The 20,830-nt window shown below is 31.7% G+C and overlaps 2 protein-coding genes across 7 annotated transcripts; both read right to left on the reverse strand.

Annotated features, from left to right (window-relative positions):
• Positions 1-2,255: 2,255 nt before the first annotated feature.
• Positions 2,256-3,150, reverse strand: LOC111300629 (transcription factor bHLH87-like). The gene has a single exon (XM_022896256.2). The coding sequence runs from the start codon at positions 3,082-3,084 to the stop codon at positions 2,416-2,418; it is 669 nt and encodes a 222-aa protein (XP_022751991.2). The 5' UTR covers positions 3,085-3,150; the 3' UTR covers positions 2,256-2,415.
• A 7,761-nt stretch (positions 3,151-10,911) lies between these two features.
• On the reverse strand, positions 10,912-20,031 carry LOC111299769 (zinc finger CCCH domain-containing protein 38-like). Of its 6 annotated transcripts, XM_089747740.1 has the most exons (6): positions 19,784-19,968; positions 14,484-14,940; positions 12,435-14,004; positions 11,622-12,314; positions 11,241-11,279; positions 10,912-11,140 (listed from the first exon to the last, which is right to left on the reverse strand). In XM_089747740.1, the coding sequence occupies exons 2-5, from the start codon at positions 14,900-14,902 to the stop codon at positions 11,250-11,252; spliced, it is 2,712 nt and encodes a 903-aa protein (XP_089603866.1). In that variant the 5' UTR covers positions 14,903-14,940; positions 19,784-19,968; the 3' UTR covers positions 10,912-11,140; positions 11,241-11,249. The 6 variants fall into 6 exon arrangements, with proteins under 6 accessions (XP_089603866.1, XP_089603864.1, XP_089603863.1 ...); XM_089747738.1 differs by having other exon boundaries at positions 11,622-14,004; positions 19,784-19,998; XM_089747737.1 differs by having other exon boundaries at positions 11,622-14,016.
• Between the last annotated feature and the right edge of the window lie 799 nt (positions 20,032-20,830).

Consider the following 20,830-nt stretch of genomic DNA (forward strand, 5'->3'; position numbering starts at 1 on the left):
AAGTTAATTATTTAAATGTGATTGTATTGCCTAAGTAGAAATGAGAAGTAAAAGAAAATTTTTTACATGAAAAATCCAAGAATCTATATATATTTTTAATTCAAGTAGTATCTAACAAGATAATTAAGTAAATATGCGAACCCTTTTAAAGTACAATAATGGATTCAAAAGTTAACTTCATTAATTCTCTCTGATAACACATTTTGATGTTTGATTTATATCTAAATTTGATTGTAATAACTGAATTAATTTGACCACTATCATAAATAGAGTTCATTTCATTCAATTAGTTCATACAATCATTTTTAAATGTCAACTTTTTCGATCCCTTCCCTCATTTTTAAGTTGTAGCCTTCTTTGTTAAAATATATATATATATATATATATGTATATACCACTATCACAATTTTGAACATTACTGTTAATTTTTAATAAAAAGCCCTAATTGTGGTGAGTTTGCTTCCAATTGTAAAAGCATGTGGAAACCAACTTTAATTTACAGGTGAACGTGATTTTCATTGTACAAAAAATATAAATATATATGTCCTCATTAAAGTAAAATGGATTATATGTTACAATTTTAGTATCATGTCCATTTTTACATTTTATCTTCTCTTTATTATACTTTCACTATGGTAATGTCAAACACTTTATGATATCAAATAAAAGTTTTACTACAAAGGATTGTCTAGGCGTTGCCTAAATATATAAATATCATTGTCATTCAAGTCAATACTATTTCTTTTATAAAATATATATTATATGATAACAAGTTAGATAAGGATAAAACTAATCTTACAAACAGAAACAAAATGTGAGAATGAGGCTTAGTTTGGCATTATGGTAGGGTTTTGGAAAACCGTGTTAGAGAAATTATTTTTGAAAAATTGTAGTGTGGTAAATTATGGTAAAAAGTAACTATTGGCTAATAACTCAAGTTGGATAGAAAATTGTGAAGTAAGTTTGGCATTACATTTGCAGTCAAAAATCATTTTTTAAAACCCAAATAGCCAAATGCAAGTCAATGTATTAGTATTAATTGATGGATATGGGTCTGACTCCTTATTGTGTTTTTGATACCTATTTATTGCTACATTACTATCATCTAGAATAACTATTATAGCTAGGAGATAAATGTAATGACCTTATATTTTCAGCTTATCTTGCAAGCAAAAATAAAAAGGGAACCAAAAACTCCATTTCTAAGAAGTGAAGAAAAGGTTACATGGGGTTAGGCCAATTCTAATTCAACATTTTTAATTTTTTTTGGTATAAAGTAGATCCAACTGAAAATAAAAAAAAGTATTATAAGTATTAGAATTTGAATCTTAAATTTGTTAGATATGATTATCTCTTAAAAATAATTATACTTATTAACTCAGTTAAGCTCCAAGTTTTCAACTTCGTTAATTTAATGTAAATGAACATTATTAAAACTTAAGTTTTAATGACTCTCAAAACACGTGGAAACTAGGCCCATACATAAAGAAGGTTTTTCTTCCTGCCAAATCTTCGAGAAAAAGAAATACTGTGAAGAACAAGGAAAAATAATGAAATACTATTTTTCCAAGCACTTAATCTGATTTTCTTTGTTTTCTTTTTTATATAAGGAGTACTGTTAGAACTTAAGGTATCTATCCAAATTATACCATATTCTTACTAATTGATCAACTAAGCTCAAATGGTCAAATTTTCTTCATTTTCGTTTTAGCTTGTAATGATCATCTAGGGTTAGTGTCCAATATTCATAAGAGGTCCTTTTTTTGTTCTCTTCTTCAATTGAACATGTATTTTGGATTCTTCATAGTTAACTTAAGAATGAATCATCTTTCACTCAACATTCTAAAATCTAAATTTCCTTTAATCTAATTTAAATTTCAGCAATGAGGGCATACATACCGCAATGTCACATGTATTTATGCATATATATATATATTTATATATATAACCAAAGCATGTTTGCAAATTGCATACTGATCCACAAGAAACCGAACAGCAAAAAATATCCTATCTATCTATCCGTTTATCTATCTATCTATATATATATATATATATTATGCAGAAAGAGAAGGGAAAGAACAATGATTTGAGTAACTTTCTCACGTCACAGTTTAAACTTTCCGGCCAATTTAGACTCTTCAAAACCTTATTATATATTTTATATATAGCTCTGCATAACTCAAGCTAACCGTTATGATTATTCCACACATCAGTCAACAAGATCCTAACAAACCCTTTTTCCCCCCACACTCCCATCACCCCCTAAAACTAAACTTTATTATAAATAATCATAATACATACATACATACGTACATACATACATACATACATAGATATATATATACATCCTCTTCAGTCTTCAGTAATATTATCATTAGTACAGCAATTACATGTTGATTAATTTAGGGATAGCTATTAATCACTAATTACCTCATGATTAAAGCACAAGGGGTTTCCCCCGATGGCAGCAAAAGTGAATCCAGGGCCTGTCTGTGTCTCCAGGGAGGTTGAGGAGGTGGAAGCGAGAGGTGTAACTTGCCAGTCTGCATGGCACGGTGGCTGCTGGTTATTGGATTGTTGCAGCACCCGTATCTGCCTCTTCAAGAACTTGACATAGCCGATAGCTTCATCTAGCATTGAAGCTGTGTCCATTTTCGTGCCTCCTGGGACAAGTCTTTGTAGAATTCTGATCTTTTCGCTTATCCTCTCCCGTCTGTGACGCGCTGCCACGCTCTGGGGATCGTCACTGATTCTCACGTTGCGTCTCTTGGGCTTTTGTATAGTGGATGGATCTATGTCTACGGGCTGCATCGCAGCAATCTTGTACAACATTTCTTTCATGGCGCTTAACTCCTCTTCTGGCTCATCTTCCTCTTCAACAAGGCCGCCTATTTGGTCATGATGAGTACTGTAAACAGTTGTTGCACCAGGTATTTGGGTGGATGTAGTTGAGCATGGCGCTTGAAGAGGGCAGCTTGGCCAAATTGGATGAAAAGGAACTTGGGCATGGACGATATGATCTTCCATGGACATTTCAAGATTCCAAGTGTGAATTGGGAGCTTTAATGTTTGATTGATATCCATCAAAGTGAGTAAAAGAGCTTTTGGGTTTTCTCTGTTCCAAAGAGAGAGAGAGAACCCGATGGCTTGTTGATGTGGTTTTTGCACTTATTATAATAACACATTAAAGGTTACCCTTCTTTCTATAAAAGACCCAATGCTAAAGGGTTTGGTTATTGGCAAAAGAAAACCCTCCTTAAGTGTTTCATGTAGCTTTAAGAAGCTTTGATGATCAATAAATCATAACTCAAGGGTTAGAAACAGAGAAAACATGGCATGGGGTATATAAATAATAGATGATGCAACATATAATATTTTGATCAGAAAAATATTTGACAAAAGAGATTAGCTAGATTTCCTATAGTTGGATCAAATGATCATCAAGGGGTTGAGATTTTTCTTTTTCTTTTCTCACAAGCCACAGTACTACCCTAGCTAGAGTCAAGAATTGAATGGCACCTACCTAGTGAAACTAGCTTTGCCATATTTCTATAGTGAGTCCATTCAATTTTTTAAAATTTTTTTATGGCAGACCAGTCCATATATATCAAGCACTGAAATTTTAGGGGTTTTGCTGATCAGGGTTTGGTTTTCGATGTTTTTTACGGTTTTGTTTGGCTTTTTATAAGGTTGGTACCTTTACCATGCGTTGTACAAATAAGCTCGTGTAATTCATTTATAGCTTTTACCTTACGATTTTATACATTCTCACAAGTTCTTTGCCCTAACCCTACTCGTCCACCCTTTTTGACTCTTTTGCTACTGCTAATGTGTGTTAAAAAGCAAGCAATTATCAATTCTCAATGATTAAGGGACCATATTCTTATTCATAATTATTCATAATTATGGTTTCACTTCCCGTAATGATGCATTTCTTTTTCTTTTTTGGTGCATTTCTAGGATCAGTCTCTAGTTTTATTATTAAATAAAAATTGAGTTTAGATCATATAAATATAAATAAATAGCACCCATGATTTTTAAATTTTAAGTCATATATCCTTTAGATTTTTATTCTTTAAAATTTTACTTGTTGATCTCTAACCTTTAATATTGTATCGAAATAGTTTTTTTGTAAAAAATTTCATTAAATTTAACCTTAAACATTAATTGATGCTACTGGTGCTGAAATTATTTGCATTTTTGTATTTATGATTAATTTTTAAAATCTATATTATAAAAAAAATTTAAAAAAAACTTTAAAATTAGAAAATTTTAAATTTTATTTACTTTACATTATAATATATTATCTACTTTTTTAAAATTACATTTTTATTTATTTTATTTATTTTAAATTATAAAACTAGATAAAATATAAATTAAATTAAATGAAAAAAATTAAAAAACAAAAGCTTATTTAAAATATAAATTTTATTTATTTTAATTTATAAAATTTTATAAAGTATATTAAAGCTATATTATATTAAAAACTAAAAAAATTTTAAAAATAAAATATTGAGATTTATTTACTTCAAATTACATAACTATATAAATTATACAAATATATTATATCTCAAAAATTAAAAAAAAAAACAAAAACTTCTTAAAATTAGAAAGTTTTAGAATTTATTTATTTTAAAACTATAAATTTGATAAAATATATTAAACTATATTATATATAAAAATTTTTAAATATGTTTATTTTATGAAAATATTAAAATATATAATGTATTTTGAAAAATAAAAAAGTTTCTTAAAAATAGAAAATTTAAAACTTACCTATTTGAATTATAATACTTGTAAATATATTAGAAATTTATATTATGTTTAAAAATTAAAAAAGAAAAATTATTTTTGTTAAACTTTTTATTTTAAAAATAATAAACGAAAAAAAAAATTTAAAAGCACTTTTTTTTATTTTAATTTTTAATTTCTTATCCTTTCAGCTGTCACATCAATCATGTTAATCATATCAAACATTTAATAATGGTGAAGTTAATAATTAAACTGATGGAATGACTAATTCATCCAAAGACCAATAAATTAAATTTTGAGACTTAGAGATCAAAATGATATGTATTTCAAAATTTTGAAACTATGGATACTATTTATTCATTAAATATAATAACAATATATTAATGCATCCTTCAAGAAAATCAGTAATAATCTTATACTTAAGCATGATTTTAAGACGATGCTTATTAATTTTTTCATTGGATTTTAAAGCTATATGTAACTGTTTAGAAAAGCATGAAGTAATAAAGAAATCTAGCTGTTCTTTTGCTGTCAATTTGGCATAAATTAATGCTGCTTATATCATTCACATAAGTGACACATGCATTTTAATCAAAATTTCCACATATTGCCTATGTTCTCCAACTCTTCTTACTGTTATAATTATTAAAAGAAAATCAAGAAACAATAAACTCAATACGTCATTATCATTGACAATTGATATTTCGTATCAAGATAATAATTTTTTGTGATCTTTTTTGTTTAATATTGTGATTCAAGCTACCAAATCTTTGGAAAAGAAAAGAAGATGATTTTACATTATTGAAAGTGCTTGATTTCCTAGATTGAAGTTCATTTAACATTGTATAAAGCAAATTATAAAAGCCGACCTACTTGTTATGTTTACTTTTAGTTTGTACCTTATTTTCCATGTTTCACACACATAAAGGTATATTTATGTGTTTGAAACTCTGAAGGCATTGAATTTCCTTTTTTTTTTTTTTTCATGCACCATGAGGTTTTGCAATAAAATTATACCTTTTGGTTGCCTAGAAAGAAAATTTATGTAGCTTCCTTATGAGGGAAAGAAGGCAATTATAAAAGTACTAGGTTGCTTTAGAAATAATTTAGACAACCCAATTAAATAATCAGTATAAGAATCCGTAAACAGTATAATTAATGAAAATTTAACTAGAACATGGGCTCGCTTTGGACTGATCAAGCATAGGTGACAATGAAGGGTTTTCTGGATGTTCTTATGATCATAACATAGAACAAAAGGGTGGGGGGGGGGGGGGGGGGAGGTGGGCGGGCTGGTCATTGATAATAATGGATTTTGGCTTGAAAACCACAGAATTTGAACAGGATCTCAAACTGTGTTTCTGATTCTTCTGGTACAGTCAATCATGAAACAAACGTTGGGTGCAGAAAGTAAAGCTTTTTCTTACTTAATTAGTCAACAGTCTCCCGCATCACCGCACCCTCCAACCTATATCAAACGGCAGGACAAATTGCTTAGCTCATCTTTCTTTCTTTCCTTTTTTTTTTTTTTAAACAAATGCAACGCAACACATACACTTTGCTCACTTTCATTGAATTCTATGTTATAATTCTATTTGCTCTACTCCACTTGCGCATGCACAAAGCAATCATTCTTTTGAGTTTCACTTACTCTTCCTAAACATCCCATGATGTAACCTAGTATAAAACTGAGGCATTAGTTTTGCATCAATCAAAAAAGATAAAAAGAACCAAACTCTTCAAGCATTACATTATCCTAATTATTTATGAATTTATATTTGATATATTATCAAAATATAAATATTATATCTATTAATGAATCATACAATAATATTTCATAAAAAATTAATTTTAAAATATTAAAAAACGAATATACTTACTCTTAAAAATATATTTAAATTAAATTTTTATATAATATTATTGTGCGATTCACTAACAATTTATATCATTAGTACACAAATGGTATATCAGATATAAAATTATATATATATATATATAGTTTATAAAAAAGAAAAAGGAGGGCTGCTATATATTTTAGTTATTTTATCCAAATTTCAAAGAATAATAACAAATAAAGATGTTCCCATAATTTTTTCTCAGCCAAATAAATATTTTATTCATAAAAAATAGAATATAACAACATTTGTATTTCAGAGAGGACACTACTCAATGAAAAGTACGAACAAAGTACCTCATAACAAAAATAAAACATCCAAGACAAGCATCACGACCTCTAACAGCCCTGCTGTAGAGTCCATTGCATCCAATTTTCTGCAGAAAAAAAAAAAAAAACACATTTTTCATCCAATAAAGGCAAACACCTAAATATTATTCAAGAGAAATTAACGACACATTCTATACTAGTTGTTAAACAAAGTAAGGAAAAAGAAACGAGATGATATGCTACAGACCTAAACCTTCATGAACGGAATACACACATAGTATAGTCAAGTACCCTTGGAGTTGCATCAAATTATAAAATGCATGCCATTGCTTCTTTTGTTGGACTGCCTTTTGTTCCCCTTTAGAAAGATTTCTCAATGGAAACTAACCGGACGGGTAGTAGTCTCATGCCAAGTCCAACTAGATGGTAAGGAAATTAACAAAGGACAATTCGGGCAAAAACGGCCCTATAAAAAGAGGTGCTAGGTCGCCCTTCCGTATGACAAGAGGCTGACTTTATTGAACAGATGATAAATTGGGAAGAACATGTTACGAGAAGGATTGGGTGAGATCTCACACCCATTCATTCCCTAAGAAATAAAATTGAGAGGACAGGAGGAAGGGGTTATAATGGTTATGCTCCCTTTCCCAATCCCCACGGCTCTCCTCTCCTCCCCTCAAAGTCCGGACCACACAGTGACATGCTTAGGCCTTTAGAGTTGGAGAAATTTTCATATGTCAAATGAGGGGAAAAGAGAGCAAAAAGTGAACATCTCTCTTGTTGGGTCCTAAAATAGCATCTGAAAAGCTCATTTTCAAGGTCATTTCTCTTATGCATCGGGAAGATGCATGGCTTGTTTTCTTTTTTGCTTGCTTTTCATTTTTGTCAACAAAAGCATTCACCTTCGCCAGCCTTTAATATAATATAGGGGACTTCAGTTCAACACAAAATTATTCATCGCAAACATACGCCAGCATATTTAACACAGCAACTTCACATTACATTATCCATTTCTGAAAACAAAGTTTTCTATAATTACTAACCATTTCAGTTAGATAGAGACGTCTAGACATATTTTATAACTGAGTCAAGATATCTTTATATTTTATTTGAGTCTAAATTATTTTTAATGATCTTAAGTGTACACATTTTATATCAATATGATGCATTCAAAATTTTACTCTTTGGATATTCTTTACAAAATCGATTCATGATCGATAAATAAGAAAACTCCTCTTTTTACCAACGTTGGTATCTAGTCGTATTTTCATCCCAAAAAATGAATTGCAACCCTAGTGAATGTAACCATATATATGTGGAAGTGAAACTAAATCATTGCCCCTTTTCTTTCTCCTATCCAATGAAATAAATTCAAATTCAGCATTTTGTCTTGGGCTGCAATTACTGCTCCTAATTTCTAGTTTGATCCAAGATCTAATTGCCTAACTTAACTCAAAACCTGCAAAAGCCATAGTCATTTAGGGTAACTGTAGTTATTTTCGGTAAGACCACTCTAATTTGATGTGCTTAAGTCGCTATATATATTGTCAAGGGAAAATGTCTACCAAATGACCTAACCCTGTCCAGATATGAAGGTTGGGTGCTCTATAATTTAATTAAGGACATTGGACATTGGCTAATTAATTCCAAAAAAAAATTATTAGTACTATGTTGTACTTGTGATAAAAACCAAAATAATTCTAGTAATAAAAAAGACCAAGAAATTAACAAATTAAAGCACATTCAGCCACCTATACCTCAAATCAAGATGAAGTTCATTAATTTGATGCAAATTTAAAAGAGAAAATTGTCAAATTTACCACTACTAAATTGAAATTTTCAAATTTATCACTTTACTTTTGTGCGATTCACCACTCTACTAATTTTTTTGGTCCAATTCTTGTAATTTATATGGATGAAAATAGAATATTTCATTCCGGCAACGAAGGAAGAGAAAACAATGGGGGTGATATCAAGGATGAAGAGTTTCAGGTAATTATAGTTGGATGAGAGTGTGGGGTAGGATTAGGCAGATGTTGGTAGGTAAGGAAGCAAAATTGGTAGGGGAGGGAGGTGGAGAGGAACGGAATGTATTTTTTTGGCCTTTGCAGGTCTTGCGGAAGGGAGAGAAAAACATGAAAAGAAATGTAGTTAACGGTGAGACTCTGAGAATTGTGGGGACTTTCTAACAGTTTTTAGGAAAATTTAATTTGATATACCAAAGAAAACTTGGAGGAGATTTTGAATTTTTGTTATCAGCAATTTTTTTATTGGTAAGTTGTGACGTGAGCTCATTATTTTTAAAAATTAATTAGGGTTTATGTCAAGATGTTTTACAAAAGAGGTGATCCACCTTTTAAGCCTTTTATTGAAGGATTTTCGAATAAAAAAAAAATCTACATATAACATTTATTAACCTGAAGAAAACACGTGATAAAATTTTTCAAGAAATGTTTTGGTGAGCCTTAATGAAGAAAGAAATCCTTTTAAAGTACATCAACATAATTCCTTATTACTTTAAGATTACATTAAGCTCAACACTAAATTATTTCTTTTTTGCATTAATTTTGAATGTGCTCACTAGACGTATCCAAGATAAGATACATAATATATGTTATTTATCGATAATATAATTTTAATTGTTGAAACTTGTGATGCCCTTAATACAAAATTAAAATTATGAAAAAGTACATTAGAATTTCGAAGTTTTAAATTAAGTAAATTTAAAATTGAATATATAAAATATAAATTTAATAGTCACAAGAAAGTGGATAATAATGTGATTAAGTTGGATGATGAGGGAATACCAAAGAATAACCAATTTTTATATTTAAGTTCAATTATTCAAAATGATATTAAGATAGAAACAGATGTAAAAGATAAGATTCAAACAGAATAAACAAGGTGACAAAATGCATCGGATATGATATGTAATCAGAACATACTTTTAAAGTTAAAACTAAAATTATATAAAACAACTATAAAACCTACATTATTATATGAAACTGGGTGTTAGACTATTAAAAAACAACATAAGATGTAAATGAACATAAAAGAGATATAGATGCTTAAATGGATGTGTTGTAAAACTAAAAGAGACAAAAAGATTCAAGAAAAATTATAAATGAAAAGATTCGAGAAAAATTATAAATAATCCAAATTGAAGAGAAGATAAGAGATTGCGATGATTTGAACATGTGAAATGTAGATCTAATTGTGCATTCATTAAGAGAATTGAATCTTTAAATCTAGAAGAAATCAAAACATCTAAAAAAAGATCACAAAAAATATTAATGCAAGTAATAAAAAAATGGCTAAGGAATTAGACGAAAAAGTAATTGTCGATAGAACTAAGTGGCGGAAGAAGATTCAAATTACAACCTAACTTGATTCTCTTATTTGAATTTTTATACAGCCAACCCCAAAGTATAGGATATACTTCTTTTCGCTATACTTCTTTGTACAAGTTGCGGCCGCCACAGCCCCTACAGGCAAAGAACATTGTTATCAGTCGCCAATCGAACCTTGTATGAGATCTTAGAAAATCCCATTTCTAAAAGGGCTGTTTTTTTTTTTTTTTTGGCAACATAAATGCCAACATCATGTAGAAAACATAATACTACAGGTACTGAAGCATAACTTCCTGGTAAAAAGTCGGTACCTTCCATTCCATTCGGCAGAGATATAGTTCACCAAGAGTCCTGTGCTAAAGAATTGATACACAAATGTAAATGGCAAGTTTCTGTAGCGTTTACACAGTGAATTTGTTTCACTGAAGGCAATTATCATTAGGTTCTTCATGCTCGGAAGCAATGGCAGGAAATCGCATGGCAAAGAATAGCCCGATCACATGATGCATGTGTTAATCATACCATGCAGTAATCTTAAATCTCAATAGGCAATATTTCTATGCTCTGCACTGACAAACATATAAATGCCAATTGCCATGAAGATTTTAGGCACATAAAACCCTAGATATATATCTAAACAGGGCGTTGAAAGAGTAAACAATCACTGTCAAACACTAGATTTAGAATCATCACAACTATTACAAAGTACCCACACTTTTGCAGAAGGAAGTGCCAACATCATATAAGTCAAACTTTTACTACAGAAACAACAAATATCTACATGGAAGTAGAAGACACTACTTAAACCTGCTTCCAAGGAACAAAACACAGGAACAGAAATTGAAAAGGTTGGCATTCCCAAAAGCTGCAGAAACTAGATAAAGAAAGGGGAAAAAAAAAACAAAATATATATCATAGTTTGATATATTAACTGTAAAAATTATAAGAATAGAAGACATTACAAATGACAATACCCTGTTCTTTTAGCTCTTCTGAATCTTTTCCACATATGCCTGCAACAGATCAAAAAATTGTAAGCAAACATGGATAAAATGAAACAGTTTACGTTGAAGAAATAATTAAATCATAGAAGGAATTGTCTATCAACGTCAACCATTGTCATGGCACACGACATCTTCCAATGAGTTGCAACTCATGTGAACATGGGCACATTAAGAGCCCCTAGTCATTAGCATATTATTGGGTGATAATAGAGAAGGTACAAATGATGGCACAAATGAAGGTCAGAAATAAAAGCTGAGCAAAAAGGAAAAGGAGGACACAAGAAAGGCCTTATTTTTTCTTTTCCCCTCCAAAATTCTAAAACCTTCAATTTGAAAGTAATCTGCACTCACCTGTACAAGTTTGCTAAGCTTTGATTTTGAAAATGACAGATATTGTTCAATTTTTTCAGGTGTTTGAGGAATATTAGTCCCTTGCATCGTAGCAGTCACTTTGTCAACGACTTTCTTCACAATGTTTTTGTAAGCCTCTTTGCCAATTTGACCTTCCTTCCAAGTTGGTTTGAGGAGATCCTTGACAAACTCAACGAGTGCAAATTTAAATGCACGAATTCCCTTACCATCCTTGATCTTCTTGCCCTCATCAGTCCTGTCATCTGCATCTATGTTCTCTGATGGACCATTCTTGTTCTCCTCTTCAGCTTTCTTGGTTTCCTCAACTACTTCATTTTCCTTTGTCACCTCAGAACTTGCAACAGGCTCTAGCTGATTTGGCTTACAGCTATCAAAATCAGGCTGTTTTTTGGAACCGTGGTCATTATGAAAATCACCACCATTTGTGCTACCCACAAAAGATGATGCTAATAACTTATTAGTCCACAGTTCGGGTTTGCCATCTGCAGCATTTTTCTGAGCAACAGGAGGTTCTGAAATTCCCAAAGGCTTAGTATTTGTGCCCTGCGTCTTAACAGGCTCAATGCTATCAGATATAGGGTCATATTGTTTGGGCAATTTAATGTTTTGATCTGGCTGTACAGTTGGCACAGAATCTGGCTCAACAGGTCCTCCAGAGTTCACAAAAGTCACCTGCATTGCATCATGGGCATCAAGAGCAACATGAGGTAGTGGAAGTTGCTGTCTCTTTCCAAACAACTGAGCTAGAGAGGCTGAAAGGTTGGTAAGTTGGGTGAGCTGTTCATTGCTTACCATGCTCTGAGTTGACTGAATTCCAGAACTACCATGTAATGTTTTTGTATCCCCAATATTCAGTTTGTTGCTTGGTTTCTCCTCCTGAAACAGCAGGCTGTCTTGCGTACCTTTCATATTTATTTCATTAGAAGGGATTACCACTTGACTTTGTACAATTGCATTTAAGTTTGCATAAGGTAAAGAACTTGAACTTGGCCCAGGCTGGTCAAAGCTTGGCATTGGCAGGATGTTGGTAGAAAAATTTAGATCAATGTGTGAAATTGAGGAATTTCTGCTAACAGCATTGCTGTCACATGGCAATGTAACAGAACTGCTCCCCCTCATCATGTGGTCCTGTTGAAAGTTAGATTTCTCAGTTAACATTGGCTGCAAAATCGCAACCCCATCAGGCACCTGACCTGAGGCCTCTACTGTTATATTCTCATGAGCTGGTAAAGATGAGTCTGCAGGAGTTGATTTTGAACTATGAGAATATTCTTTAACAGAAGAGTGGATCCTGTAATTCCAGTCAGGAGACATCTCCATATCACCAAGTGACTCTTCAGCACCTCTTGGTTCAGATACACCCACACTAACACTAGCACTTTCTATCGTCCTCAGAATTGCTTCATCCTTGTCAATATCAACTGTTTTATAATCCACGTTAGTCTCACTGTTCTTTCCACGTACATCATAGTCATGCTGCCACCTATCATTGATGGACCAATCAGAGAATCTTCGTTCAGAGGCACCCATTTTTCCATTAGTGTCCTTGCTCAACTTTGTAGCCCCTGAATAGGGACCTATATCACTCCATTTTAAAGCAGTCCAAGATTTGTCCACATCATTTGAAACATCAGCATCACTCCATTTTGGACCAGCTAAGGTTTTCTCCACATTGAATGAAACATCTGCATCTCTCAATTTTGCACCATCCCGAAACTTATCCACTCTTACGGAACTTTGACCCCATCCACCCTTATCACCACGTGACCTTCTTTCAGGACTTGCACAAGCCTGAACATGATGAGAAAACCTACAATATTTTCCATTACGACAATTTCCAGCAGCGAAGTATTTGCAGGGAGCATCATTGCTCCTTCGAGCTTCACGCTCACCATCTCGCTCTGGAGTTGTACCTCTGTTCCTCTTGTTATTTTCTCTTTCCCTGCTTACCTCATTTCTTGATACTCGACTGAAACCACTAGAAGCACCATCATGAGAAAACCTACATGACACCCCCCTGCGATAGTTACCTTTCAGATAATCAGTATAGCGATCAGTAGATCTTCCACTCTTAATCAGGTACTCTTTACCATCATTGGGAGTAAAATATTTTGAATCCGCGCCTCTTTTCTGTCTATTATCCCAACCATTCTCATGACTTTGAATATCTTGGTGAAGAAACTGACACTGACTGCCTCTCCTGCATCTCCGATCCATAAAATCTTTACATAATTGAGTTGACACTCCAGATCTGCTTCTGGTTCTCTCATGGAATCCCGATTGCTGCCTAATGCCACAAACTGGACTTCGGCTTCTGCTTCTACTAAAACTTCTACTCCAGCTCCTGCTCCCACTCCTGCTTCTGTGGGTAAAACTAAAGATTATGAGACAAATTAAAACTCAATGTTATTCAACAGGAAGAAGAGAGAGATATACAGAACAGAGAGATCTGGAGAAACACGATCCTTTATCCAGGCAAATAAGCATAAACCATAATAATACTTAGGGAGTCCCAAAACATTCTGTTAAACAAATTAAGCTGACATGCAACCACAGTGACAATATAGAATTCAAGTAAACCAACAGGGAAAATCACAAACTAATTGGGAAAAAATTAAATATATTTAGTGTAGAGAGGCATTTTCAACATATATGGAAATGCAAAAAAGAAGCAATAAAGTATGTGATTCTCAATTTCTTAGGAACATCGAAGAATTAGTACATAATATATAGGGCATGGCATTGATATGGAGTCAGGTTATACAAACACTACACAAACAACCAGGACACTTTCAAAAAAGAAGATAATAAAAATCAAAGATACATAGTAGACAATTGAACCTGTGATAGCTGCTCCAATCAGTTTTAGGAGAATGGCGGTGATTTTGTTGCCTCCAATCATCAAGACCAGGTGACATTTCCATTTTGTAAGTCTCATCCCCGTCCAATGGAGTCATAGTTTTCCAGTATTTGACACAGTCAACATCGATGTTATGATCCTTTTTGCCACCTCTGCTTCCAGGTAAAGATTCCCTTGAAGGCAGTTCATGCTTAGATTTCATAATGTCACTGGCTTTGACAACTGAACACTTGTTGCCATTCCTACCAACCTCAGGAGAGAAATATCCATGTTCCGATTCTCTATCATGAAATGACACACCTGCTTTCACGGGCCAAGCTGTGTCTCGTATATTTTCAAGAGAATATTGGCGTTCCTCTTTTGAATCCCATTTAGAACTGCGTTTTCTGCTTCCACTCATTTCACCAGTAGCACGTATTCTTGTCAATGCAGTACAATCTGGAAGTATAGAAGTAAGACATCAATAAATTGCCACCCCCATTTGTCTCATACCTACCATTGATTTAATTCATGGCAGGATCTTAATATCTACTCTGCTATTTGATTTAATTCCCATAGGGCAAAAATTAATTCCACTAAACACATATCAAATTACCAAAAATAAAAAAGAGAACAAGGACTACATGAAGGCAATAAATATATCTCACATTCAGAAGTCAATGTGCTGATAATTGCAAGCACTAGTATATTCAGCTTTATTGCTGTTTGGTTTCTAAAAGACTAATTCGCCTGGGGAAACTGCAATATAAGATTCAAGGATAGAATAAGTCTAGTTCAGGCTCCAGGTAGGGGCCTTTGAATCTGAGCCCAGAGACCCAAACATGTCATCTATGTGAGAGTTATATGCGCAAAATATCTAATTATAGTAACTTCTAGTTATATTAAATACCAAGATCAGGAAATCAAGCTTGCAGTCAGGCAAGGGTGTGCTTTCACCAAAAAGCATCAGAAAAACATAGACTCCCCATATAACTATATTATTTGTAGAACCTTCTCTGTCTATGAGCATGCAAATGGTTGCATAAGCGTATATAAGAACCCTTCGCATATATTAATCAACTATCAAATTTGATATTCTATTCTTTTAGATCATGCAAGAAGGTTTTTAGTTGATCATGCCTAACTATTTCATTGTTCTTATGAAAAATAGTTTCACCAATTTGAAGTGCTACAAACAACAAATTAACTTAAATGACAAAGTGTGTTTTATGCATGAATAAACAATGGAACCTAATAGTCAAAACAGTATAATGTAAACTATACAAATAGTTACAAACTGGAATAAATTTAGGCACTGGTTTCTTATTTGGATGTAGACTTAAAATTATAATTGTATAAGAATTAGCAATTTTTACTCTACGCCTTTTTTCTGAAGTTTTATCTCTATTCAATCAATATTTGTACAGAATGTTCTATTGATAGAAGTTATGCATGGAAGGATTCAAGTTCATCTGATACATAACTATTCACTCAATATTACAAATTACAATTGTAAAATATAATATATATATATATATATACACTAAAAGCAATTTTATCAATCAAATTGTTATAAATACTAATTAACCAGAAAATTAGCATCCATGTTGTGCATAAATAATTCATTAGGAAAATATTTAAAAAAAAGTTAGAGAACAATGAAAGAATTTAAGTGACTTTTAGGCCAATGTAAATGTACCATCTTCCCTCTTTGAAACAGACAATACATAAAAGTAATTGGGCCGCAATCTTGGAGGAACAAGGTGATATTCACCCAATATTAATAAAACTTCACCAACAAATTAGTTTTCTCCGTTTTCCAAAATGTCTCCTTATGTGTATCATAAATGAAATTTGATAATTGAGAATAAAACAAGGAGACATTGAAGGAAAGATAGGGGTTTTCAAGGAAACCAAGTTCAAAGTTAAGACTCATGTAAGGCTCATGAACTCATGCATGGACCTCTTCTTGCTTGGATCTCTAGCTAAAACTGTGCTTTGCTAAAATGAAACGTTTAGAGCATATGTTAAAAAAGGTAAGAAGAAATGATGAAATTTTTTTAAAAAATATATATTTCTTGATTTGATTATCTCAAAACAATACATAAGACAGTTAACTGTCTGACCTTTTAATAAAGGCTAGCTTCATGTTGCAAATACAAACTACATAAAAGATATATCTTGAAGCAATGGTGAGTAGCATTAACAAAATAGAAAACACCTCCATGGAATTAGCACATTAAGATTTTCAACATTAGGGGTGTAAACGAACAAAATGTTCGATGAACAATTTGAACAGATTCGATTTCTATTTGTTTATGTTCATTTATTAAACTTAACAAATAATTACAAACAACATTTCAGGATTCATTATTAAACGAACAGATCACAACCAGGGCAAAGTTTGTTTATGTTCAATTCGTTTACACTAGTATAAACAAACAAAGCATTCAACGAACAGTTCATAAACAGGCTTAGTTTTTGTTCGTTTATTAAACTTAGCAAATGATCACGAACAAAATTTCAATATTCATTAATTAAACAAACAAATCACAAACATAACAAAATTCGCTCATGTTCGGTTCATTTACACCCCGATTCAACATAAGAGATTCAACAAATAGTGCCTACAACTTTTCAGTCCCTTGCCAGGGCTAACAAATAGAATTGCGATTATGCACCTTCCATCCTAAATCCGGTAATACAAAAGATTATACCGTGATGAACCATCTAGCGGGCATAGCATATCTTAGAGTAATTAGCATATTAGACTAAACCTTAAGTTCCGCGAATTTAAGACACATAGTAGCAAACATGATCAAGCTTTCCTTCAAATCCAATTGCATTTTTCATATAGCTTTCAAATCAAGGACACAGTGGTCCCCCACATCATTTTTGTATTTCATCAAAACGAGGCAAAAACATTTCCATCAAGCATATGTTAAAGAGAAGTGAAAGAATGTAATAGAATTTGATACAACCATGGCAAAATTGCTTGTAATATACTGTTTCGTAAAATATATAGACTACAGATTAGCACCTTGTTTTGCACAAACCAAGTGAAGGAGAAAACAAACAAAATGAAAAGAGATCACTCAAACTGAACTCCACCTCAATATATAATATATATATATATATATATATTTATATAAGCTTAAAACTTTCCAACTTATCCTCATGAAACTTGAAGAATCCAAGAGTCTAACATAAAATATCCCACCAAAAAGTGAAGAAAATACATTTCCCAGAAAATGTGATAGGTGAGGCAGTTTTATAAGTCTAAAGCCCAAAATATACAAATAATGATTGAAAGGTTGAAAGCTCCATATAGCACCATCATGAGTTAATAAAAATCCATGCAGTATGCCCAGGTACGAAGAGATAACTTCACGTTGCAGGAACAAAAGGATCTGGTAGCCTGTGGCCTATATCTCAGCATCATCAGATGCTTAATATCCTCAAATTTAGAAATTATCATTTTTGTATTAGTGGGCGTAAATCTAGTCTTATCAATCAAACAATTCACATAACCAGGCAAAACCAGATATCTACAAAAGCCTAAACTCTCATTGCTCTTAATAATAATACCAAGTCGCAAAGTCTTGAATCATCCAACTCATTCATATAGCAATTCATTCTCAGAAAGAAAAATATATATATCGTTAAAACCTGATGCACAGGTCAAATTTTAATTGCAACAGTAAAACAAGATACTTTTGTGTCCTATCTCCAATTCAGCACATATATCATCTGAAACTTCTTCAAAATGTCAGCAAAAGTTCCTTGCTATACACAAGTGGTCCACCATCCTATATAATTTCGCTGCCTTTTCCATCATGTTGAGAAGTACACTTAGATTATTTACTCATAAACATTTGTTCCAACCAACCAAACCCCATTGTTTAGCATTTTCATGCATGGAAAGAATGTGTCTTTCTTCCAAACCCATCTGTCACTCCATAATGATAATGTAATTTGAGCATCAGGATGATTCAGCAAACCAAACTCCAAAGATTAAGGATTCCTAATTCTTGAATTATGATCCAGATTTGGATATTGCTATGTCAAAATCTTTGGCACTCCACTTAACAAACTGCTATAAATGCATTAAATATGGGCTCATATCCAATGTGCCACTTGAAGAAGCAGTGAATGTCATTGCAAAAACAATTGCATCAGTTATTGAATGCACTTGGTTATTCCTCCAATCATTGACCTTGAGAAAAATACTGCAGCAAAATTATGGCTGATATTAGCACCCTGGTAATTGTACTCTTAGGAGATACATTTCTAAAGCATAAACAGGACTAATATCCTGATACCTAGTCTCATGTTGTCTGAAAAATGTTCCTGGGCATAGAGATTAAATCCTAATAACGACTCAGGCAAATGTACATAGCAAACCTCACTAGAAAACATTGTTGACCACCCAAATTGATAGGTACCTAAATTACTTTTTAAACAACATTAAAAAATAGTCCACATCCATCACAACTATATAAAATTTTAACTTCTAATTTCCACTGACAACAATAAAACATACTATTTTCACAACAAAAATTTCTGAAAAAGCAATAAGTTCAGCACAATTGGCAGTATCACTAGTCAGCTATAATGCATTGTAATCCTGGTATCCTGCTGATATTTCTAGTAGAAACATACTCTCTCTCCATAAAATTAAGTAACTAGCTATCTGAAAGAATACAATATCAGGTCATTTAAGCTAAGAATTTTAACAAACCAATTGCCTAACTGAAAAACTATGAAAAATCTAAGAGCTTTCAATCTGAGCAACATAACTCAAAGACAAGTTACTTGCATTAATTCTAATAATTGTCCCAAATATCCGCTCTGTCAAATGTTTCCTATTTGCACGTTGCTCATTTATAAAAACATACTAAAACTAGCAAATACTATTAAAAGAAAAGGAAAATTATTTAAACATACATTGCTCATCAACTCAATGGCTTGAAGAAACAAAAAGACATCAAAAACCCATGAAGGGTTTCCTACCTTCAAACAATTCAACAACTCAGTCAACTAAAAGCAACCTAAAAGTTCCTTATCAGAAAATGGAAAAAAAAAAAAAAAAAGAAAAAGAAAAAGTCAAGGTCAAAAACAAAGAAAACCAAGAAATCAACAGAGACCCATTAATCAAGAGAGCTAATGGAACCCTAAAATACTCTAATTGATATGCCTTGTTAGGTTTAAATCCAAAGTTCTTTAAACAGAGACAAGTAACAAAACAGTAGAAACAATAAATATGCATAAAAAGATAGAGAGTGACAGAAAGAGGACTCACCATGAGAACCACAGAGAATGAAGCAAACGAGGAAAGAGAAGGTGAGTTAAGCCGTCAATTAATCGTCACTGAAGAGAAGAAGAGTGTAGAGTTCGGGAAATGAGACTTAACAAGCTCGACTGGACATGTATTACTAAAGAGGTTTGGGTTCATTGAGACGGGCTGTGAAGCATTTCGGCGAGAACAACGGCCATTAGACTAATTATTATAGATATTAATGTAAAAGTAAATTAAAATTTTATTTTAATACATATTTTAATGAAATTTAACATTTAAATATTCAAAAATTAATTACTTAAAGATACAAATAAACAAAAAAATAATATCAGTAAAAGTAAAATATTTTTTTATATTAACATAATTATTTTAATCTTAATAAAATTAAATTAAAAAAAATACATTTTTTACCCCAATATAAGTATTTTTTGGCAAAAAAACTATGTAAATATTAAAATAATTACTTAATTTAAGATATAATAATTAAGGTTTTTTAATTAAAGATCTTATCTTTAATTTGATTCAATATAAATAAAATATTTTTGGACCGATTTAAAGTAGGACTAACCTATTTAATTAAAAAAATACATTTTTTTGGCCAAATTTAAAAAAATACCTAACATTCATTTAAATGCAATTGTTCCATATCATTTTCAAATATATATAATTTTTATATAAAATTATGAATTGCAATAATTTTATATAAAATAATAATATTATTTATTATTATATCTAAACACATCTATTACTTTTTTTTTTAATTTTGTACAATGTGTATGAGATAATATTTCATTAATTATTTTTTTGATTAAAATGATAAGATAATATAAATAACCTGAGATTTTAGAACCAAAATTGATGCCAAACGCTAAATAGTAAACATGAAAGATTTCCCACGCAAAATTAGAAAGCCAAACTTTTCTTTTTTTAGATTTACCTTCGATAGCAGATTTGAACCATTAACGTTCATATTCATAGATAACCACTATCACCACTCCCTCCTTTTTTTTCTCTTCCGCGCCCGCCGCTTTCCTAATTTCCTTTCCTTTC

Source organism: Durio zibethinus, chromosome 18, assembly GCF_047325235.1.
Source record: "Durio zibethinus cultivar Kanyao isolate XHJ-2024 chromosome 18, ASM4732523v1, whole genome shotgun sequence".
Lineage (NCBI taxonomy): Eukaryota > Viridiplantae > Streptophyta > Magnoliopsida > Malvales > Malvaceae > Durio > Durio zibethinus.